Source organism: Hoplias malabaricus, chromosome 4, assembly GCF_029633855.1.
Source record: "Hoplias malabaricus isolate fHopMal1 chromosome 4, fHopMal1.hap1, whole genome shotgun sequence".
Lineage (NCBI taxonomy): Eukaryota > Metazoa > Chordata > Actinopteri > Characiformes > Erythrinidae > Hoplias > Hoplias malabaricus.
In genome coordinates, this window is record NC_089803.1 from 95,090 (window position 1) to 120,676 (window position 25,587).

General features: G+C 49.0%; 1 protein-coding gene across 4 annotated transcripts; it reads right to left on the reverse strand.

The window, feature by feature from the left end:
• Positions 1-3,771: 3,771 nt before the first annotated feature.
• vps72a (vacuolar protein sorting 72 homolog a) lies at positions 3,772-23,898 on the reverse strand. Of its 4 annotated transcripts, XM_066669541.1 has the most exons (8): positions 23,671-23,846; positions 12,765-12,842; positions 12,533-12,659; positions 12,116-12,268; positions 11,577-11,691; positions 8,352-8,528; positions 4,670-4,814; positions 3,772-4,501 (listed from the first exon to the last, which is right to left on the reverse strand). In XM_066669541.1, the coding sequence occupies exons 3-8, from the start codon at positions 12,647-12,649 to the stop codon at positions 4,120-4,122; spliced, it is 1,089 nt and encodes a 362-aa protein (XP_066525638.1). In that variant the 5' UTR covers positions 12,650-12,659; positions 12,765-12,842; positions 23,671-23,846; the 3' UTR covers positions 3,772-4,119. The 4 variants fall into 4 exon arrangements, with proteins under 4 accessions (XP_066525638.1, XP_066525639.1, XP_066525636.1 ...); XM_066669542.1 differs by lacking the exon at positions 12,765-12,842 and having other exon boundaries at positions 23,791-23,898; XM_066669539.1 differs by lacking the exon at positions 12,765-12,842 and having other exon boundaries at positions 23,786-23,895.
• Between the last annotated feature and the right edge of the window lie 1,689 nt (positions 23,899-25,587).

Genomic DNA, 25,587 nt, shown 5'->3' on the forward strand with positions numbered 1-25,587 from the left:
AAAATGCACAAGCATATTGTCTGTTCAGATTTCCTACTTTCACTGTCTTTAATAAATCCTTACAGCGTTTTTCCTTATTAATATCACAATTTGAACTCAAGCTGTAAGTGACATTTTTATTTAAAATTAACTTAACAGATTTGTATGATTTAGAGAGTGTTAAATATCTTATATTTTTTGTTTCATAATCATAAAAAATCAACACGTTTATGTTAATTGGATTGAGTTCCACTTTCTGGAATCTGTACGCTTCTTCTGTAACAGTGCTGATGCCCTCTTCATTTGGATGTTCTGGGCCAAGTACATTTCTGTAAAAAATGAACAGACTTTAATAACAGATGTGTTTGATCAAAACAGCACAATTAAAGGGGGAGGCATGTTTGCCCAAACTCTGAGAAGATAGCGAGGTGATCAATAGCATTCTCCACAATGCGGGTAGGTCTGTGGGTGTGGGGCGGGGCATGCAGTTTGTTCATAGCAGTTAAAAGAATAAACTTCAAGTTAAAATAAAGCGTTTCTGAAAGCCCCAAAAACCAGTGTTAATGACAGAACTTCAGTTCATGTTCAGGGTGAGAAATGACTTAATTATGAATGTTATTATTATTATTATTATTATATACAATTTTACAGATATACTAGCTTTAGTAGGGTTTAACTTCACTGAGACTACACTAAAATAAAGTGTTGCTGTTAAATAGACTGTTACTGTTGTAACATTACTGAACATTTACTAAAATGTCTTTCATCAAAAAATGTTTGATTCCAATTATGTTTAGGGTTAGGACATTGTTATGGCAAATTTAAAATTAATCTATTTTTCTAGGCATATCACCAGGAAGGAAAATCAAAAGATCAATGCTCAAAGAATTCTTTGGGGAGAAGAGAGGAATAAGACACGCAGTCAAAGATTCTGTCTTATCTCTCGAGTTTATTGAACAAATCCAAGCCATGTATAGCACCCCAGTCACGTACACCATCAACATGTCTCGTTCCATCAACCCAAACATTCCCTTATTGGTGCCTCATTATCTCCAACTTTATAGTTGCCAGGAAAAAATGGTGTCCTTCAGTTGTTGACTGCCTTCCTTCTAATATGCTCAGCGCCTTCCTCCCACAGGTCATCGTAACCACACAATGCAATAAGTCCCTTCACCTTCAAGCACTAAGGCCTACATAATGTAGTAAGAATTAACCAAGATTAATCAAAACCATTACTCCCTGAATATATTATGACATTAGTTATTATTAACCATTACTCATCAGTGTTAATCTGCATTTTTCCATCACAAAGACACCTAAAGCAGGTCAGTGCTGAGGACAGCTGATCTACACGTGGACGTGTCAGAGAGGACAGATGTAGACAGTGGGTGGAGCTTAATGAGGTCCAGGGGCTTGAGAGAGTCTTAATGAAAGATACGTACTCTTATTGTTGTTTAGCCTGCTGCCATCAGGGCAGAGACTGCGTAGTCTCAGGGCAAGGACCAGCAGAATGAGGGATAGCTCCATCCATCAGGCTGTGAGAATGCTGAACTCTCTCCCTGGTCTGCCCCCCACACACACTACTCAGCAACCTCATCAATTACCATCAATACCCAACTTTGACTTTGAAAATCAGGCAGGCACTCAACCACTTTAACCAGCCTCCAGGCTTCATATCCCTGTATTTGCACTACTGTTGACACCGGTTCTGTTTATATTGGTATTGTCACTTAAGCTCCTCATCACACCTAACTGTGACTTTTTCAATAGAACCGGTATGCACTTGTTCACTTTATTTAGTTGTTATACGATTATCTTGCACAACTGTTTACTCTGCCCTGTATATCCTGCATCCTACCTGCTTGTAATACAATTATCTTGCACTATAGTTTACACTGCCTTGCACATCCAGCATCCTACCTCCTCCTATTACAATTATCTTGCACTACTGTTTACTCTGCCCTGTACATTCAGTATCCTACGTCCTTCTATTACAATTATCTTGCACTATTGTTTACTCTGCCCTGTACATCCAGTATCCTAACTCCTTCTATTACAATTTTTTTGCACTATTGTTTACTCTACCTTGTACATCCAGTATCCTACCTCCAAATCAGGTTAATGTCTTCAGTCAGTGTCCCATTGACTCATGTATGTCTATTAATGAGCTGCTTGTATCGTATGTCCTGCACTTGTCTTTTTTTGGTTCACTTTCATATATTTATATACTTAGCTTAGTTGAATTCAGTCTATTTTTTTTTTTGTTAAAAGTTACTGCATCTTGGAGAGGAGAGTAACATAATTTCAATCCTTTGTATGTCCTGTACATAGGCAGAACTGACAATAAAACTCTCTTGACTTGATTTTACATTCAAGTTTTTTTCTCTCACTTTATCCCGACTCCTCCTTTCCTTTCTCTCTCTCTCTCTATCAGGTTTATTTACAGAGCAACGTTTACAGCTGGAGTCACAATGCAGCTTTACAATATTCCTAAGCACATCCAACAGCCAATCATAATGCTCGCTATCGGTACATCCAACACTCCCGAGCCAATCACAGCGCTCGCTCAGTACAGCCCCGACACTCCCGAGCCAATCACAGCGTTCACTCTCAGTACAGCCCCGACACTCCTGAGCCAATCACACCGCTCCCTCTCAGTACAGCCCCGACACTCCCCAGCCAATCACAGGGGGTCATGGGTTCAAGTCCCAGGATGAGTAAGAAAAGAATTCATCCACAGCTAAAATGCCCCCTTGAGGAAGGCACCTAAACCCTAACTTCCCCTGCTCCCGCAGCACTGCTGTGTCTGATCCACTCGCACCAGCACAACACACCACCACCACATCAGTGTCACTGCAGCGCTGAGAATGATCCACCACCACATTACACCTGCTCTCTGGGGGCCCTGAGACACAGATGGACTACAGAGGGACTGGAGTGGTCAGTGAGAGATAGGACAGTGTGTGTGTGTGTGTGAGCAGTGGCAGAACAAAGGTGGGAATTACCAAAGGCACATCTCTGTGGAGGCTTCTGTTTCTCAGAGGGTTTTTTCAGAAGATGAATTATATTTCTGATCTGAACATTAAAGCTTGATCCAGAGTGTTTAGTCTTTAATATTGACTGCTTCTCTGAGCTCCACTGTAAAGAACAGACCTCAGGGCCTCCGTCGCTGCACCTCCCCCTGGTGGTCAGTGAGAGTAGCTGGTTTCAGTTGGGAGCAGACGGAAGAAAAGAGCCACCTGCAGCCCACGTGGGATCTGGCAGATCTCACAGCATTTCACACATGAAGTACAACATGATTAAAAGAGAGACCGACCTCATTACGGCATACACCTTCTTTAAAAGAGACCCTGGACATTTCAGAACTAAAAGAACAAACATAAAAGCGATCGGAGATTTTAGCCAATGAGGATTGAGCTCCGTCATCATCAGGGTGTCTCTGGTCTCTCACACAGCTCCCGGGGAGAAACTGCAGCAGCCGGCCTCCTCTCACTCATGTGATCACAATGCTGTGTGTCCTCGTGACGTTTCACAGGCGCAGACACGTGTGACCGGCGTCACACCAAAACAGACAGGCGCTCAGTCTGCACTGCACCGGGTGAAGTCCAACAAGCCCAGTGTTCACACCAGAGGGAAACAGGTGGCGCCTCCCGCTGGTTCCTCGTGGAGGTGCACAGGGCCTTGTAAAATAACATTCCATTAGACACTCAATGTTCCACAGCTAAATTATTATATTAATCTATTAATAAAACATTAAACACAGACAGTTCACTCACTGCAGTTATTTACAAAGTCTTTATTATTAACCAAAAACAAGCAGAAAATAAACAATTATCACCTTTCACCTTTAAAACCACATTTCAATACAATTCTCAGCACAGGCTCCGTCAGCTCACACACATCTTGGGTGGGGTGTGTGTGTGAGACCGTGAGAGTGTGAGAGAGTGTGAGTATGTTTGAGAGAGTGTGTTTGTGTGTGAGAGAGACAGTATGAGAGAGTGTGTGTGTGTGTGTGTGTGAGAGAGCCAGAGTGTGAGTGTTAGAGACAGTGTTTGTATGTGAGAGTCTGTGTGTGTGTGTGTGTGTGCATTAGCTGTGAGGTGTTGTTTACACTGCTAAGCAGTAGCTAAGTGGTGTTGTTTACACTGTGATTAGCCCCGGTTTGGGCGGGGCTTTAGCTCTGAGGTTCCTGGCCGCTGCAGTGCTGCCCACTGCTGGCTCAGAGCCCTCGTTCTTGGGGAAGCCGTGGGCTGCGATGTATTTCCGATAGGCTTCACGGATGATTCTGAAAGCACGAGAGTCTGAGTATGGGATGTCCGTCACAGGGTCGCGGTACAGCGCGGCATTGTGGGTAACAGGACACACCTCCTGGGCCGGGAGGATGGGGCTAATCCGGGAGGAACGGGGGAACGCCCTCTCGAATGCCTCGTCATCGCTGAAGGTGATGAAGGTACGGGAACACAGAGACCCTGCCCCCAGGGCCCCGGGTGTGGGAGTGCCTTGGGACATCTCCTGATCCAGCCTATAGGAGACGAGCATTGACAGCACTGCGTTAATATTCATGAGCTCACTTTAATCCACTGTGTGTGTGTTTGTGTACCCCTCTATGTCCACATTCTCCTCCTTCAGTAACGGGTCTGTGCTTATAGGGGTCAGTACTGAGTGTGTGTGTGTGTGTGTGTGTGTGTACCCCTCTATGTCCACATTCTCCTCCTTCAGTAGCGGGTCTGTGCTGATAGGTGTCAGTACAGAGTGAAAGCGTATCATTGGTCCCTCTATCCTCCTCCTCTTCTGCACCTGCTTCTTCTTATCGGCCTCCAGACGCTCATAGTTCTCTAGAACACACACACACACTAGTCTGTTGTGATGGTGGAAAATCTGCTGGTGTCCAGTTTTAAAGTAACTGTGTGTGTCTCTGTGGTGTCATTTTAAAGTAACTGTGTCTCTCTCTGTGGTGCCCAGTTTAAAGTAACTGTCTCTCTCTGTGGTGTCCAGTTTTAAAGTAACCGTGTGTGTCTCTGTGGTGCCGTTCTAAAGTAACTGTGTCTCTCTCTGTTGTGTCCAGTTTTAAAGTAATTGTAAGTTTCTCTGTGTTGTCATTTCAAAGTAACTGTGTCTCTGTGGGGCCCAGTTTTAAAGTCATTGTGTGTCTGTTGTTTGTCCTGTGTCTTCATGTGGAACTGATTTTCCCACTTCTAGCAGCAGGGAGTGCTCCAGGTTTTAATCCGAGAGTGAAGCTCTTGAGGGATGTTTAAAGCAGCGGCGAGTCGTTTATTCCACTGAGTCCCTTTCACATTCTGAAAGTGGTTTTACACTGACCCCTAGTGGACAGCAGGTGTCAGGTTTTGCAGTGGAGCTGTTGTAAAGGTGGTCACTGCCGTGTGGGGGGACCCTCTCTGTGGAGTATAAACGGGTTTATTCAGGACAGCAGAGCGTCTGATCTTCAACCCTCTGTAGATCTACATCCATCTACCTAACACCAACGCTCCCTTTCTAACACCAACGATCCCTTTCTAACACCAACGCTCCCTATCTAACACCAACGATCCCTATCTAACCCTAAGCCTCAGTGCTGCTGGTTTGGGGGAAATGACTGACTGCACTTTTAAGCCACAGAATAAAATTAACTGTTTTATTCATTAAACAGTCACACAGTTAACTGTTTAACGCTGTCTCCCACTGCTCTGAGCTGAGGGGGTGGGATTCATCACACAATGATGGAAAGGAGTATCACCACGGCAATGTAAATAGTTCAGCGCTAGCAGAGCACTAGCGCTGGAGAGAACCTCAGTGAAAACACCTTGAGGACAGTCTGGGTTTGGACACCCCTGCAGCGGAGGAGAGTTCAGAGTTGGCAGGACACACCGTCCCCCGAGAGACTCCTCCACCAGAAGAGGGAGAACGACGGGACAGTACCTTTAAACACATCTTAACTAAGAGAAATGACACAGGTGTGAAACTCAGAGCCGTGTGAAAGAGACAGAACCTTAGAGAAGGAACCGTGTGGTGAAAAGAGACCCGGCTGGTGAGTAAATGTGAATTACCCTAAAGCATTAGGACACGATGTTAAACACAGAAAGGAGTTTAATTATTCTAAAAATAATGCCTTTATTCCACACATGAAGAGGCCAACTCTGACAACACTGTCTTCGCAACTGCAACATTGCAATAATCACAGAAACCTGGCTGCAGCCAACCATACCAGACACGTCTATCGAGTTAGTATACTACATGGCTCATCGCTATGACCAGAATAGCGACTCTGGTAAGAGCAGAGGGGGGGCCTAGGGTTAGGGTTAGGGTAACCACGCACGTATACTAGACAGTCACTGCTCCCCAGACCAGGAATATGTGACTGTTAAAGCCAGATCTGTGTATTTGGCACGCGAATTCGGGGTTGTCTCTGTAACGGCAGTACATACCTCCCAACGCTAATGCTAACCGAGCCCTGAGCAAGCTACACAAAGCCATTAGCCACAAACAGAACTCCTACCCTGACGCAGTGCACATTGTAGCGGGGGACTTCAACCACACAGATTTAAAAGAGTGTTCCTCAAGTTTGAGCAGCATATTCAGTGTGCAACTAGGGGTAATAGCACTCTGAATAAAGTCTATAGCAACATCAGAAAAGGCTATAGGACAACCCCCTTACCACACTTAGGCTTCTCTGACCACATGTCCATGCTGCCGATTCCTGCATATACAGCCTGCAGGAGGAGAATCCCATCAGTCACAAGGACTATTAAAACATGGCCTGAGGGAGCACTATTTCAGTTACAAGTTGGTCTTGAGAGCACAGACTGGACTGTATTTGAGAGTGAGGATCTAGAGGTGTACACCAATTCTGTGCTTTCCTATATCAACTTCTGTGTGGAAAATGTCACTGGACAAACGTTGCCGGGTGTATTGCAACCAGAAACCCTGGATGAATAAAGAAGTCCAGGCCATTCTGAGGCAACGCGACACAGCCTTTGGGTCTGGTAATGAGATGCAGTACAGTGCCGCCAGAGCTGACCTGAAGAAGGGAATTAGGAAAGCAAAATTGTAATACAAATGAATGATAGAGAATCGTTTCAGCACCAACAACACAAGGCAAGTGTGGCAGGGGGTCCAGCATCTCATTCACTACAAGCCCAGCAACATCACAAAGGCAGATGATGATGATCCAATTCTGGCAGAGATGCAGAACCACTTCTTTGCACGTTTTGAAGGGGATAGATCAGGAACAGCAGCAGTTCCACCATCCAACTGCAATGGCTACAGCTTCACGGTGAAAGAACTCGAGGTGAGGAGCACACGGAAGCGGGTAAATCCCAGGAAGGCTGCTGGACCAGATGGAGTTACTGGGTGGGTCATCAGAGAATGTGTAGGCCAGCTGGCTGGAGTCTTCACCAAGATCTTCAATGCTTGATGGTTAAGCTAATGGGCATTGGTCTTCCATACACTATATGCAGTTGGCTAAGGAACTTCCTCACAGACCGTCACTCCCGGGGTATTTAACCCACTCAGTCCATCCAGTCGCTGAGAGACTGGGCTGGTGCAGCTGGAGTCGCAGTGCAGTGGCCACAGAATAAGGAACAAGAACCATGCACTGCAGTTTGAACACACCCTGAATCTCTCCCGTTAACAGACCTGAGAGTGACGGTACAACCTCTGCGCTCATGGAAGGGTCTGAGGACTCACCAGCTCGGGATCAGCTCCGGACAGACAGGAATTGACACCACCACAAAAACACCACCACCAACAAAAATGACAACACCACCCACAACAATGAACACACCACAAAAAACTAAACAAAAACACAAAAATCACAACACCACCAACACCAACAATGACAACACCACAAAAACACCAACGACAACACAACCAACAATGACAACACCACAAAAACGACAACACCACAACAATTACAAAAACACCAACACCACCAACAACACCACAAACACCAACAATGACAACACCACCAACAAAAATGACAACACCACAAAAACACCAACAGCAATGACAACACCATCAAAAAAATGACACCACAAACACAAAAACAATGACAATCCCACAAAAACCACCACAATGATGCCACCACCACAAAAACCACAACACAAAAACACTAAGAACAATGACACCACAAAAACCACAATGACAAAACCACCAACAAAAAACACATATGACAACACCACCACCAATGACAACACACACAACCACAGAAACAAAAGCACGACAACACTGATAACACCACAAAAACAACAATAACAAGAAAGACAATAGAAATCTACATGTAGCAGGATTTTTACAAAAAATATTTTTTCTGCCATTATTAAGTCTTCCATCATAATTTATCAAATTAATATGTGTTATGCCATGTGTGTGTGTACCTAGAGACTGCAGGTTACTCTGGGATGTGATCTGAGCCTCCTTCAGCAGCTCCTCCTGACTCAGGGTCAGCTCGGTGTGTGTTTTCCTGCGTCGTGGCGCCTCCTGCTGGCGTTCCTGCAGACGCTCGAAGGTTTTCCTCGTGTGCTCACTGGTGGATTTACGCACGGATTTACGCACTGCACACAAACAGGAAACAGATCAGCTCCAGACCTCCATTGTCTTGTACAAGGGTCCTTTATAAACATATTCCCCATCAGAAGACCACTACACCCACCCGGCACTGGCCACGGACCACACCCACTCAGCACAGGGAACACCCACTCGGCACGGGGAACGCCCACTCGGCATGGGCCATACCCACTCGGCACGGGCCACAGGACACACCCACTCGGCACAGATTATTACAGATTATTCTTTGTTTCTACTGAATTTTAAAATTGTTGATTAAACTAAAATAGCATTTTAACATTTATTTTGTTGCAGTAGAACGTCATTCATTCACTGTCTGTTACCCTTATCCAGTTCAGGGCACTGGTGGGTCCGGAGTCTACCCGGAATCACTGGGCACAAGGATGGAACACACCCTGGAGCGGCAGGAGAATGTTCTTGAAAAAGTAAAATATTGTTTAGTGTTTTGTCGAATAGAAAAACATCAGTAAAACATCCTGAAACATTTTGATTTAATTTCAGGGCCATATCACCCACCCCTATTATTTAGGGCCGTGCAGATTTATTTGAGTTTACTATACTTCATTATTCTAAATAAAGTGTGCTGCTGAGCACGATGGGGCTGGGTGGTATAACAATAATACCACTGTAAACGTGGACTGTATTTGTCCCGTGTGTGTGCTGTCTCCAATTTCTGATCTGTGTCTTTAAAAACATTCTCCTGAGCCACAGGGAGGGGGCTCTGTGGGAGCTCACTGACGTGACAGTCTGAAAACGGTGAATAAAAACAAGCCCAGTCGCCCCACAGCAGTGTGAGCTAGGGTTAATAAAGATGAAAAGAGATAAAATACCCTTCACTCGACTGTGTGCTCACAGTTATGAGGCTTTCTTTTTACAAATTCATACGATCAAGAAAATAATCTGGAAACAATCTTTTTTCTTCACATTCGCTCACAACAGTTTTAGAAAAGAACAGTATTTATAATTGTACATAATTTTATGCAAGCACCACTCTTATTTAGAAGATACATTATTTTAAATAATTCTCCCTGTGTCTGTGTGGGTTTCCTTGGGGTGCTCCAGTTTCCTCCCACAGTCCAAAAAAACACGTTGGTAGGTGGATTGGTGACTCAAAAAAAGTGTCCGTAAGTGTGAGTGAATCTGTGTGTTGCCCTGTGAAGGACTGGCGCCCCCTGCAGGGTGTATTCCAGCCTTGCGCCCAATGATTCCAGGTAGGCTCTGGACCCAATGCGACCCAGAACTGGATAAGTGGTTACAAATAATGGATGAATGAATCAATTATTTTAAATAATGATCATTTTAGGATCCTAAGATTTGCACAGTACTAACAGTAACCCAATGCCGGCTTAAAAACAAACAGCCCCAAACACTAAAACATATCACAAACACACTTTCTAAACACTCGTCCGAAACTGCTACTTTGTCATTCGTTAGATTATGGTGGGGTTTTTTCATTTTATGTTTTATGGGGGTTTTTTTTGGCTAAGAAATTTTCTCCATATTTGTTTGCTTTTTATTTATTTATTGATTCAATGCGCTAAATATGCTAAATCCTGCTGTTTCAGGACTCTTCGGAAGCTAAAATTTAAATTGTTAGATAATAATTTTTTTTACAATATTTACTTGTTTCTGTCTCATTGCTTGTCCAGATATTTTTTTTTTGTTTTGTTCTTTCTATAATTTATAGCATGCGACTAAAGCCCCAAACACTATATAAAAAAAACCTCATAAATATAATTGATATATTGAACCAAGTCCCAGATAAAGTCCCCATGTTTTATTTATTTATTTATTTTTAAATAATAATAAAATATTAAACTTAAGCCAAAAATAAATTACTTTTGATATAAATAGATTAATCTCTCTCTTATAACATTTTTCAAACAGATTGAAATACATTTAACTACATCTATATCTTTCTGTCTGTGTCTGATGTGTAAAAGTGGAAATGTGTGGTGAAACATTTGCTCCAAAGTAGGGCAGAGAAATTAACCAATAACCCTAGATCAAAATTACAAAAAAAATACAAACATTATTAAATATGACATTGGAATCAAAAAGATACAGCTGTAGCTATATAGCCATCTCTCTCAGAACTCATGTCCTCTGCTTTGCCTCATTCACATAAAGGGCAGATAGGGGCTTGAGCTCAGGTTCTGAAAATTTCAGCCTACCTATTGTTAGGGTCACTGTGGACTACAGGAAATCCAAACACAAACACACTCCAGTACAGATCAACAGAGCCGAGGCAGAACTCGTCTCCAGCTTCGAGTTCTCAGGCGTCCACATTTCTGAGGATCTTTCCGGGACCAACAACTCTTGTTTTATTAAAAAGGTACAACAGCATCTTTATTCTCTGAGGAGACTGAGGTGGGATCATCTATCTTCTTATTTACTTACAAATTTTTACAGAGGCACCATCGCGAGCGCACTGACCAGCTGTGGCTGAGGTATGGACGCTCTACTGCGGCTGAGAGGAAGGCCCTAGTTCAGGAGGTGAGGATCTCTCAGCACATCACTGACTCACGACTACCTGCCATCGACGACCTTCAGCGCCAGCGCTGTGTACACCGAACACACAACGTCATCAGGGAACCCTCTCACCCAGGCCCCTCACTGCCCTCGGACCGGAACCAGTCGGCCCCTCATCAATCACATTATTGATCAACTGATCTCACGTATTCTCACGTGAAATATTAGAGCAGCTTGACTGTTATCACTGTAAGGGTTAAAGCGGATGTAGTTCAGTGATGATACACTGCGTTTGCTGATTGACAGTGGGAGGCAGCAGTGTTGGAGGAGAATACGCTGGGGGGCTGTGGTCACATGAAGGAGGACGTGGCTCATTGAAATCCACTAAAAGAAATCTGTTTGTCAGTGTTTACTGTTTACAACAGACACAAGTCCATTTTACACATGAAACTTTTAGACACACTCCCAGTAAAGACGTGTGTATAATTCAGTATAAATGTGTTATCTGTGTTACATGTTTTTAAATTGGACAGCAACAATATATGTGTGTGTGTGTTCCTCACATTCTCCGTATTCCTGAAACTCCTGCTGAGAACACCTCTCAGCTTTAGGACGCTCAGTTCTCTTCGGTTCTTCAGAGGGACGCTTCACTTTTGGCTTCACAACTTTTACAGGCTCCTAAAACTCACACACACACACACACACACACACACAAACATTTAAACACACTACACAGAGACACATTCGCAGTGATAATGACGCGTGTCCTCCCCCTGGGGGCTGTCAGGACAATCTACTGTCTGAAGCTACAGCCACAACACAGCTCAACATTCTGGGCCATTTGCGCCCCCTATCTGTCAACCCTCACACATCCCCTGGATTCCCCTGTACTTTCCCACTGTTTCCCAGTTTATTTTCCTGTTAATCTCTCTAAAATATTGTGGCAATGAGCCCCGGCTGCAGGACAGATCGAGCCATGTGAACTGTGGGCTGTGGACAGAGAGCCACAGGACATTTCCTTTACCACCCACTGGGGGCAGCATGGAGAGCTCATAATTTCAGGTCTAAACAAACTGTCCCTCCTTATGTGTGTGTGTATTACCTTATAAGCCTTTGTAATGACACGGCTCTTCCTCTTGGGTGCGTCCTCCTCCTCGTTACTGTCCGGCTCGTCCCCCTCGTCGATGTCAAAATCACTGTCCACCTCGTCCTCTGTGTCCGAGTGATCGCCTCTGTACTCGTCATCTCCGGACTCCTGCAGAACACATACCATAATAAGAGTCTGGGTTATTACAATATCACTCATGTTCTTAAATCCTCTGTATTAATAATATTAATATCACAATAATAATATCACAATAATAATAATAATAAAATTAAAAGTGTGTACATTTAAAACACACAGCATTAAATAATTTGTAGTTATACATTGAATGTGTTGATATGTTAATCCGCACAATGGCCCCTGCTCTGTCACCAATTTCATAATTAAAGTCTGTTCTGTCTGAGTCACACTTACGTCGTTAAATCCTCCGTAGGTGGTCTTATAGAACTCATCCTCCTCCTCGGCGTCCAGGAGTTTAGAGAGACGGTTCCCCGCTGTGCTGCGCTGTTCTCTCCCCTGAGCTAAACTCATCTTTACACCTCTGTTCCAACACAAATGTATATTTCATATTTAGAGACAGTGTCCAGTGCACCTTGACCTTTAACAGTGTTACACTCAGAAATGACATGAATTAGGCTTTTCACACCAGAGGAGGGTAGTTTTTCAGAACCCCAGTGTGTGACGGTGAAATGTAGGAGTGTATCCTCAGGATCGAGTGAGTTTACTGAAAGAGCAAAAAGAAATCAGAGCACACCTGACACTAGGGCCAGTGAGGGGTTAATGTGGAGCAGCTCATTCATAAGTCAACTCTAATTTATTTACATAGTGCTTTTCACAACGTGATTCTGTCACGAAGCAGATTTACGGAGGAAAAGAACAATTTTATTATGTAACTCACAAATACCCTGATCTACCCCACGCCACAAAGGCAAGGAAAAGCCCCTCAGACTGAAGGAAGAAACCCAGGGAGGAACCGAGACTCTTTATTAAGAACATTATTAAGAGTCCACGTTAAATCAGTCCCAAACGAGGCAGACAGTGGGAGAACTCAGAGGTTCATATTCATTTATATTCTTTATTTATCACAGACATTTTATACACACACTAAACTCTAACACGAGCTCTGGGCCCAGAGCTCTAACACGCACTAAACACACCCCGGACACAGAGCTCTTACACGCACTAAACTCACCCCGGACCCAGAGCTCTTACACGCACTAAACACACCCCGGACCCAGAGCTCTTACACGCACTAAACACACCCCGGACCCAGAGCTCTTACACGCACTAAACTCACCCCGGACCCAGAGCTCTTACACGCACTAAACACACCCCGGACCCAGAGCTCTTACACGCACTAAACTCACCCCGGACCCAGAGCTCTTACACGCACTAAACACACCCCGGACCCAGAGCTCTTACACGCACTAAACACACCCCGGACCCAGAGCTCTTACACGCACTAAACTCACCCCGGACCCAGAGCTCTTACACGCACTAAACTCACCCCGGACCCAGAGCTCTTACACGCACTAAACTCACCCCGGACCCAGAGCTCTTACACGCACTAAACACACACCGGACCCAGAGCTCTTACACGCACTAAACACACCCCGGACCCAGAGCTCTTACACGCACTAAACTCACCCCGGACACAGAGCTCTTACACGCACTAAACTCACCCCGGACCCAGAGCTCTTACACGCACTAAACACACCCCGGACCCAGAGCTCTTACACGCACTAAACACACCCCGGACCCAGAGCTCTTACACGCACTAAACTCACCCCGGACCCAGAGCTCTTACACGCACTAAACTCACCCCGGACCCAGAGCTCTTACACGCACTAAACACACACCGGACCCAGAGCTCTAACACGCACTAAACTCACCCCGGACCCAGAGCTCTTACACGCACTAAACACACCCCGGACCCAGAGCTCTTACACGCACTAAACACACCCCGGACCCAGAGCTCTAACACGCACTAAACTCACCCCGGACCCAGAGCTCTTACACGCACTAAACTCACCCCGGACCCAGAGCTCTTACACGCACTAAACTCACCCCGGACCCAGAGCTCTAACACGCACTAAACTCACCCCGGACCCAGAGCTCTTACACGCACTAAACTCACCCCGGACCCAGAGCTCTAACACGCACTAAACACACCCCGGACCCAGAGCTCTAACACGCACTAAACACACCCCGGACCCAGAGCTCTAACACGCACTAAACTCACCCCGGACCCAGAGCTCTAACACGCACTAAACTCACCCCGGACCCAGAGCTCTTACACGCACTAAACACACCCCGGACCCAGAGCTCTTACACGCACTAAACACACCCCGGACCCAGAGCTCTTACACGCACTAAACTCACCCCGGACCCAGAGCTCTTACACGCACTAAACTCACCCCGGACACAGAGCTCTTACACGCACTAAACTCACCCCGGACCCAGAGCTCTTACACGCACTAAACTCACCCCGGACCCAGAGCTCTTACACGCACTAAACACACCCCGGACCCAGAGCTCTAACACGCACTAAACTCACCCCGGACCCAGAGCTCTTACACGCACTAAACACACCCCGGACCCAGAGCTCTAACACGCACTAAACTCACCCCGGACCCAGAGCTCTAACGCGCACTAAACTCACCCCGGACCCAGAGCTCTTACACGCACTAAACTCACCCCGGACCCAGAGCTCTTACACGCACTAAACACACCCCGGACCCAGAGCTCTAACACGCACTAAACTCACCCCGGACCCAGAGCTCTTACACGCACTAAACACACCCCGGACCCAGAGCTCTTACACGCACTAAACACACCCCGGACCCAGAGCTCTAACACGCACTAAACACACCCCGGACCCAGAGCTCTAACACGCACTAAACTCACCCCGGACCCAGAGCTCTAACACGCACTAAACTCACCCCGGACCCAGAGCTCTTACACGCACTAAACACACCCCGGACCCAGAGCTCTAACACGCACTAAACTCACCCCGGACCCAGAGCTCTTACACGCACTAAACACACCCCGGACCCAGAGCTCTTACACGCACTAAACACACCCCGGACCCAGAGCTCTAACACGCACTAAACACACCCCGGACCCAGAGCTCTTACACGCACTAAACACACCCCGGACCCAGAGCTCTAACACGCACTAAACTCACCCCGGACCCAGAGCTCTAACACGCACTAAACTCACCCCGGACCCAGAGCTCTAACACGCACTAAACTCACCCCGGACCCAGAGCTCTTACACGCACTAAACACACCCCGGACCCAGAGCTCTTACACGCACTAAACACACCCCGGACCCAGAGCTCTTACACGCACTAAACACACCCCGGACCCAGAGCTCTAACACGCACTAAACTCACCCCGGACCCAGAGCTCTAACGCGCACTAAACTCACCCCGGACCCAGAGCTCTTACACGCACTAAACTCACCCCGGACCCAGAGCTCTTACACGCACTAAACACACCCCGGACCCAGAGCTCTAACACGCACTAAACTCACCCCGGACCCAGAGCTCTTACACGCACTAAACACACCCCGGACCCAGAGCTCTAACACGCACTAAACACACCCCGGACCCAGAGCTCTTACACGCACTAAACACACCCCGGACCCAGAGCTCTTACACGCACTAAACACACACCGGACCCAGAGCTCTTACACGCACTAAACACACCCCGGACCCAGAGCTCTAACACGCACTAAACACACCCCGGACCCAGAGCTCTTACACGCACTAAACTCACCCCGGACCCAGAGCTCTTACACGCACTAAACACACCCCGGACCCAGAGCTCTAACACGCACTAAACACACACCGGACCCAGAGCTCTTACACGCACTAAACACACCTCGGACCCAGAGCTCTAACACGCACTAAACACACACCGGACCCAGAGCTCTTACACGCACTAAACACACCCCGGACCCAGAGCTCTTACACGCACTAAACACACCCCGGACCCAGAGCTCTAACACGCACTAAACACACACCGGACCCAGAGCTCTTACACGCACTAAACACACCCCGGACCCAGAGCTCTAACACGCACTAAACACACCCCGGACCCAGAGCTCTTACACGCACTAAACTCACCCCGGACCCAGAGCTCTTACACGCACTAAACACACCCCGGACCCAGAGCTCTAACACGCACTAAACACACACCGGACCCAGAGCTCTTACACGCACTAAACACACCCCGGACCCAGAGCTCTAACACGCACTAAACTCACCCCGGACCCAGAGCTCTTACACGCACTAAACACACCCCGGACCCAGAGCTCTTACACGCACTAAACACACCCCGGACCCAGAGCTCTAACACGCACTAAACACACACCGGACCCAGAGCTCTTACACGCACTAAACACACCCCGGACCCAGAGCTCTAACACGCACTAAACTCACCCCGGACCCAGAGCTCTTACACGCACTAAACTCACCCCGGACCCAGAGCTCTAACACGCACTAAACACACCCCGGACCCAGAGCTCTAACACGCACTAAACTCACCCCGGACCCAGAGCTCTTACACGCACTAAACACACCCCGGACCCAGAGCTCTTACACGCACTAAACACACCCCGGACCCAGAGCTCTAACGCGCACTAAACTCACCCCGGACCCAGAGCTCTAACGCGCACTAAACTCACCCCGGACCCAGAGCTCTTACACGCACTAAACACACCCCGGACCCAGAGCTCTTACACGCACTAAACACACCCCGGACCCAGAGCTCTAACACGCACTAAACTCACCCCGGACCCAGAGCTCTAACACGCACTAAACTCACCCCGGACCCAGAGCTCTTACACGCACTAAACACACCCCGGACCCAGAGCTCTTACACGCACTAAACACACCCCGGACCCAGAGCTCTTACACGCACTAAACTCACCCCGGACCCAGAGCTCTAACACGCACTAAACACACCCCGGACCCAGAGCTCTAACACGCACTAAACACACCCCGGACCCAGAGCTCTTACACGCACTAAACACACCCCGGACCCAGAGCTCTAACACGCACTAAACACACACCGGACCCAGAGCTCTTACACGCACTAAACACACCCCGGACCCAGAGCTCTAACACGCACTAAACACACCCCGGACCCAGAGCTCTTACACGCACTAAACTCACCCCGGACCCAGAGCTCTTACACGCACTAAACACACCCCGGACCCAGAGCTCTAACACGCACTAAACACACACCGGACCCAGAGCTCTTACACGCACTAAACACACCCCGGACCCAGAGCTCTAACACGCACTAAACTCACCCCGGACCCAGAGCTCTTACACGCACTAAACACACCCCGGACCCAGAGCTCTTACACGCACTAAACACACCCCGGACCCAGAGCTCTAACACGCACTAAACACACACCGGACCCAGAGCTCTTACACGCACTAAACACACCCCGGACCCAGAGCTCTAACACGCACTAAACTCACCCCGGACCCAGAGCTCTTACACGCACTAAACTCACCCCGGACCCAGAGCTCTAACACGCACTAAACACACCCCGGACCCAGAGCTCTAACACGCACTAAACTCACCCCGGACCCAGAGCTCTTACACGCACTAAACACACCCCGGACCCAGAGCTCTTACACGCACTAAACACACCCCGGACCCAGAGCTCTAACGCGCACTAAACTCACCCCGGACCCAGGGCTCTAACGCGCACTAAACTCACCCCGGACCCAGAGCTCTTACACGCACTAAACACACCCCGGACCCAGAGCTCTTACACGCACTAAACACACCCCGGACCCAGAGCTCTAACACGCACTAAACTCACCCCGGACCCAGAGCTCTAACACGCACTAAACTCACCCCGGACCCAGAGCTCTTACACGCACTAAACACACCCCGGACCCAGAGCTCTTACACGCACTAAACACACCCCGGACCCAGAGCTCTAACGCGCACTAAACTCACCCCGGACCCAGAGCTCTAACGCGCACTAAACTCACCCCGGACCCAGAGCTCTTACACGCACTAAACACACCCCGGACCCAGAGCTCTTACACGCACTAAACACACCCCGGACCCAGAGCTCTAACACGCACTAAACTCACCCCGGACCCAGAGCTCTAACACGCACTAAACTCACCCCGGACCCAGAGCTCTTACACGCACTAAACACACCCCGGACCCAGAGCTCTTACACGCACTAAACACACCCCGGACCCAGAGCTCTTACACGCACTAAACACACCCCGGACCCAGAGCTCTTACACGCACTAAACTCACCCCGGACCCAGAGCTCTAACACGCACTAAACACACCCCGGACCCAGAGCTCTAACACGCACTAAACACACCCCGGACCCAGACCTCTTACACGCACTAAACACACCCCGGACCCAGAGCTCTTACACGCACTAAACACACCCCGGACCCAGAGCTCTAACACGCACTAAACTCACCCCGGACCCAGAGCTCTAACGCGCACTAAACTCACCCCGGACCCAGAGCTCTAACGCGCACTAAACACACCCCGGACCCAGAGCTCTAACACGCACTAAACTCACCCCGGACCCAGAGCTCTTACACGCACTAAACACACCCCGGACCCAGAGCTCTAACACGCACTAAACACACCCCGGACCCAGAGCTCTTACACGCACTAAACTCACCCCGGACCCAGAGCTCTTACACGCACTAAACACACCCCGGACCCAGAGCTCTTACACGCACTAAACACACCCCGGACCCAGAGCTCTAACACGCACTAAACTCACCCCGGACCCAGAGCTCTAACGCGCACTAAACACACCCCGGACCCAGAGCTCTAACGCGCACTAAACACACCCCGGACCCAGAGCTCTAACGCGCACTAAACTCACCCCGGACCCAGAGCTCTTACACGCACTAAACACACCCCGGACCCAGAGCTCTTACACGCACTAAACACACCCCGGACCCAGAGCTCTAACACGCACTAAACACACCCCGGACCCAGAGCTCTTACACGCACTAAACTCACCCCGGACCCAGAGCTCTTACACGCACTAAACACACCCCGGACCCAGAGCTCTTACACGCACTAAACACACCCCGGACCCAGAGCTCTAACACGCACTAAACTCACCCCGGACCCAGAGCTCTAACGCGCACTAAACACACCCCGGACCCAGAGCTCTAACACGCACTAAACTCACCCCGGAACCAGAGCTCTTACACGCACTAAACTCACCCCGGACCCAGAGCTCTTACACGCACTAAACTCACCCCGGACCCAGAGCTCTTACACGCACTAAACTCACCCCGGACCCAGAGCTCTTACACGCACTAAACTCACCCCGGACCCAGAGCTCTTACACGCACTAAACACACCCCGGACCCAGAGCTCTAACACGCACTAAACTCACCCCGGACCCAGAGCTCTAACACGCACTAAACTCACCCCGGACCCAGAGCTCTTACACGCACTAAACACACCCCGGACCCAGAGCTCTTACACGCACTAAACTCACCCCGGACCCAGAGCTCTAACACGCACTAAACACACACCGGACCCAGAGCTCTTACACGCACTAAACTCACCCCGGACCCAGAGCTCTTACACGCACTAAACTCACCCCGGACCCAGAGCTCTTACACGCACTAAACTCACCCCGGACCCAGAGCTCTAACGCGCACTAAACTCACCCCGGACCCAGAGCTCTAACACGCACTAAACACACCCCGGACCCAGAGCTCTAACACGCACTAAACTCACCCCGGACCCAGAGCTCTTACACGCACTAAACACACCCCGGACCCAGAGCTCTTACACGCACTAAACACACCCCGGACCCAGAGCTCTAACGCGCACTAAACTCACCCCGGACCCAGAGCTCTTACACGCACTAAACACACCCCGGACCCAGAGCTCTAACACGCACTAAACTCACCCCGGACCCAGAGCTCTTACACGCACTAAACACACCCCGGACCCAGAGCTCTTACACGCACTAAACTCACCCCGGACCCAGAGCTCTTACACGCACTAAACACACCCCGGACCCAGAGCTCTTACACGCACTAAACACACCCCGGACCCAGAGCTCTAACACGCACTAAACTCACCCCGGACCCAGAGCTCTAACGCGCACTAAACACACCCCGGACCCAGAGCTCTTACACGCACTAAACACACCCCGGACCCAGAGCTCTAACACGCACTAAACACACCCCGGACCCAGAGCTCTTACACGCACTAAACTCACCCCGGACCCAGAGCTCTAACGCGCACTAAACTCACCCCGGACCCAGAGCTCTTACACGCACTAAACACACCCCGGACCCAGAGCTCTAACACGCACTAAACTCACCCCGGACCCAGAGCTCTTACACGCACTAAACACACCCCGGACCCAGAGCTCTAACACGCACTAAACACACCCCGGACCCAGAGCTCTTACACGCACTAAACACACCCCGGACCCAGAGCTCTTACACGCACTAAACACACCCCGGACCCAGAGCTCTAACACGCACTAAACTCACCCCGGACCCAGAGCTCTAACGCGCACTAAACACACCCCGGACCCAGAGCTCTAACACGCACTAAACTCACCCCGGACCCAGAGCTCTTACACGCACTAAACTCACCCCGGACCCAGAGCTCTTACACGCACTAAACTCACCCCGGACCCAGAGCTCTAACACGCACTAAACTCACCCCGGACCCAGAGCTCTAACACGCACTAAACTCACCCCGGACCCAGAGCTCTAACACGCACTAAACTCACCCCGGACCCAGAGCTCTTACACGCACTAAACACACACCGGACCCAGAGCTCTTACACGCACTAAACTCACCCCGGACCCAGAGCTCTTACACGCACTAAACTCACCCCGGACCCAGAGCTCTAACACGCACTAAACACACCCCGGACCCAGAGCTCTTACACGCACTAAACACACCCCGGACCCAGAGCTCTAACACGCACTAAACACACCCCGGACCCAGAGCTCTTACACGCACTAAACTCACCCCGGACCCAGAGCTCTTACACGCACTAAACTCACCCCGGACCCAGAGCTCTTACACGCACTAAACACACCCCGGACCCAGAGCTCTAACACGCACTAAACACACACCGGACCCAGAGCTCTTACACGCACTAAACTCACCCCGGACCCAGAGCTCTTACACGCACTAAACTCACCCCGGACCCAGAGCTCTTACACGCACTAAACTCACCCCGGACCCAGAGCTCTAACGCGCACTAAACTCACCCCGGACCCAGAGCTCTAACACGCACTAAACACACCCCGGACCCAGAGCTCTAACACGCACTAAACTCACCCCGGACCCAGAGCTCTTACACGCACTAAACACACCCCGGACCCAGAGCTCTTACACGCACTAAACACACCCCGGACCCAGAGCTCTAACGCGCACTAAACTCACCCCGGACCCAGAGCTCTTACACGCACTAAACACACCCCGGACCCAGAGCTCTAACACGCACTAAACTCACCCCGGACCCAGAGCTCTTACACGCACTAAACTCACCCCGGACCCAGAGCTCTTACACGCACTAAACACACCCCGGACCCAGAGCTCTTACACGCACTAAACACACCCCGGACCCAGAGCTCTAACACGCACTAAACTCACCCCGGACCCAGAGCTCTAACGCGCACTAAACACACCCCGGACCCAGAGCTCTAACACGCACTAAACACACCCCGGACCCAGAGCTCTTACACGCACTAAACACACCCCGGACCCAGAGCTCTAACACGCACTAAACACACCCCGGACCCAGAGCTCTTACACGCACTAAACTCACCCCGGACCCAGAGCTCTAACGCGCACTAAACTCACCCCGGACCCAGAGCTCTAACACGCACTAAACACACCCCGGACCCAGAGCTCTTACACGCACTAAACACACCCCGGACCCAGAGCTCTAACACGCACTAAACACACCCCGGACCCAGAGCTCTTACACGCACTAAACACACCCCGGACCCAGAGCTCTAACACGCACTAAACACACCCCGGACCCAGAGCTCTTACACGCACTAAACTCACCCCGGACCCAGAGCTCTAACGCGCACTAAACACACCCCGGACCCAGAGCTCTAACACGCACTAAACACACCCCGGACCCAGAGCTCTTACACGCACTAAACACACCCCGGACCCAGAGCTCTAACACGCACTAAACACACCCCGGACCCAGAGCTCTTACACGCACTAAACTCACCCCGGACCCAGAGCTCTAACGCGCACTAAACTCACCCCGGACCCAGAGCTCTTACACGCACTAAACACACCCCGGACCCAGAGCTCTAACACGCACTAAACTCACCCCGGACCCAGAGCTCTTACACGCACTAAACACACCCCGGACCCAGAGCTCTAACACGCACTAAACACACCCCGGACCCAGAGCTCTTACACGCACTAAACACACCCCGGACCCAGAGCTCTTACACGCACTAAACACACCCCGGACCCAGAGCTCTTACACGCACTAAACACACCCCGGACCCAGAGCTCTAACACGCACTAAACTCACCCCGGACCCAGAGCTCTAACACGCACTAAACTCACCCCGGACCCAGAGCTCTAACACGCACTAAACTCACCCCGGACCCAGAGCTCTAACACGCACTAAACACACCCCGGACCCAGAGCTCTTACACGCACTAAACTCACCCCGGACCCAGAGCTCTAACACGCACTAAACTCACCCCGGACCCAGAGCTCTAACACGCACTAAACACACCCCGGACCCAGAGCTCTAACACGCACTAAACACACCCCGGACCCAGAGCTCTAACACGCACTAAACACACCCCGGACCCAGAGCTCTAACACGCACTAAACACACCCCGGACCCAGAGCTCTAACACGCACTAAACTCACCCCGGACCCAGAGCTCTTACACGCACTAAACTCACCCCGGACCCAGAGCTCTAACACGCACTAAACTCACCCCGGACCCAGAGCTCTTACACGCACTAAACACACCCCGGACCCAGAGCTCTTACACGCACTAAACACACCCCGGACCCAGAGCTCTTACACGCACTAAACACACCCCGGACCCAGAGCTCTAACACGCACTAAACTCACCCCGGACCCAGAGCTCTAACACGCACTAAACTCACCCCGGACCCAGAGCTCTAACACGCACTAAACTCACCCCGGACCCAGAGCTCTAACACGCACTAAACTCACCCCGGACCCAGAGCTCTAACACGCACTAAACTCACCCCGGACCCAGAGCTCTTACACGCACTAAACACACCCCGGACCCAGAGCTCTAACACGCACTAAACTCACCCCGGACCCAGAGCTCTAACACGCACTAAACACACCCCGGACCCAGAGCTCTAACACGCACTAAACTCACCCCGGACCCAGAGCTCTAACACGCACTAAACACACCCCGGACCCAGAGCTCTAACACGCACTAAACACACCCCGGACCCAGAGCTCTAACACGCACTAAACTCACCCCGGACCCAGAGCTCTAACACGCACTAAACTCACCCCGGACCGACCGCAGACACTCTGTTCATCAGCAGGATCCAGAATAATCCGCTTTAAAGCTGTTTCAATCGGTGTAAAAGTGAATTATTTCAGAAAAATGGAGAGAAACAAAGACCTCACTCGCAGAGACCCGCCGCTTATGCGCTGCTTTCCAGCTGCGCAAACACTATAACCGTCCCCTATCTCCCTCTGCTGCATCGGGGAGGTACTACACTTCAAATTAATTACCACTGTCACCCCCTGCCCCAGTGGAGAGGTACTACACCTCAAATTAACTACCCCCTATCTCCCCCGCCTCAGTGCAGAGGCCGCCATCTTCTGGCCGCTTTGGGGCATGTCACTTAAAAACAAGTGGTTTGTCTTTATTATTATTATTATTATTATTTCCCCGAGATTGCCTGCGGAAGGCATCCAGCATCATAAGAAATTCATAACACCAGCACATGAACTGTTTGAACTTCTCCCCAGGGAAGATAGACAGGTCCATCCAAGCAAGGACCACACAGTTAATGAATAGTCAATAGTCATTAATGAAAAGTAGTTAATGCACTAAACTCTGAACAGAAACATAGTTAGTTAGTTATCGTTACACTTATATAGTGCCTTTCTAGATACCCAAGGACGCTTTACAATCTACACTGCTCAGAACACTCAATTCACACGCACAGTGGCGAAAAGCAGCAGCCAAACGCGCACAGCGTACTCTCAACCAGAAACGACCGTCCACCTGGAGGACTGCATCGGGCACTAGAATTTCACCCAGGACAGAGCGCCAATCCATATCTGGGCTCACACACACTCATTCACTCGCACACCAGGACAGTTATTACAGAAGCCAATTCACCTACCCTCCATGTTTTTGGACTGTGGGAGGAAACCGGAGCCCCCGGAGGAAACCCACGCAGACACGGGGAGAACATGGAAACTCCACCCAGATGGGACTTGAACCTAAGGTCCCAGTGCTGGGAGGCGAACGTGCTAATCATTATTATCATTATTTATGACATCTGATTCAATAATTGCTCTTGAATAGAACTCGTGAATTTTCAAGAACACATTTTCACTGTTATTATTCAAGGTTAATAAATTCAGATAAAAAAAATTCAAGCTCAAAAAAATTCAAACAATATATTTCGAAGTTGCTATGGGATCCTTTTGGGATACAAAGGATAAGCAATCAATAAATTTTCTCTTTCACCTTAAATGGTGCACTAGTTGCATTCTGTCGCCGCTAGATCAAATCAAATCAAATCCAATTTATTTATATAGTGCTTTTCACAACTGATGTTGTCACAAAGCAGCTTCACAGAATTCCAGTAAGACAAAGATTTGACATGAAATGTAAAAACAAATGTAAAACCCTCAAGTGAGCAAGCTAGGGGCGACAAAGATGGCGAAATACGAACACAACTTCCACACCGTGGAAAAATTACATGTTTATCTTCCTTCCACAGATATAATCTCTTTATTTTCTAAGTGTCTCAAAAATCTGAAAGTCTCACTAAATACACAATATAACAGACTATTGATATCCTGAAGATGAAGAAATTTTACTGTGGAGATTTTTTGTAATGGTCCTGTGAACATAGCATATGATTTGACAGAATGTGGAAACATGAACTGTGGGGATACAGTCGTGTGAAAATTAGAACACCCCATGAATGCCTTTGTCTGTTTAAACATATTTAAACATATGTACATTTGACTTTCATTTGAACAGCAAAAAAATCTCCACAGTAAAATTTCTTCATCTTCAGGATGTCAATAGTCTGTTATAATGTGTCTTTAGTGAGACTTAGATTTTTGAGACACTTTGAAAATAAAGAGGTAATATCCGCGGAAGGAAACATGTAGTTTTTCCACGGGATGGAAGTTGTGTTTGTATTCCGCCATCTAGCGGTGACTGAACGCAACTAT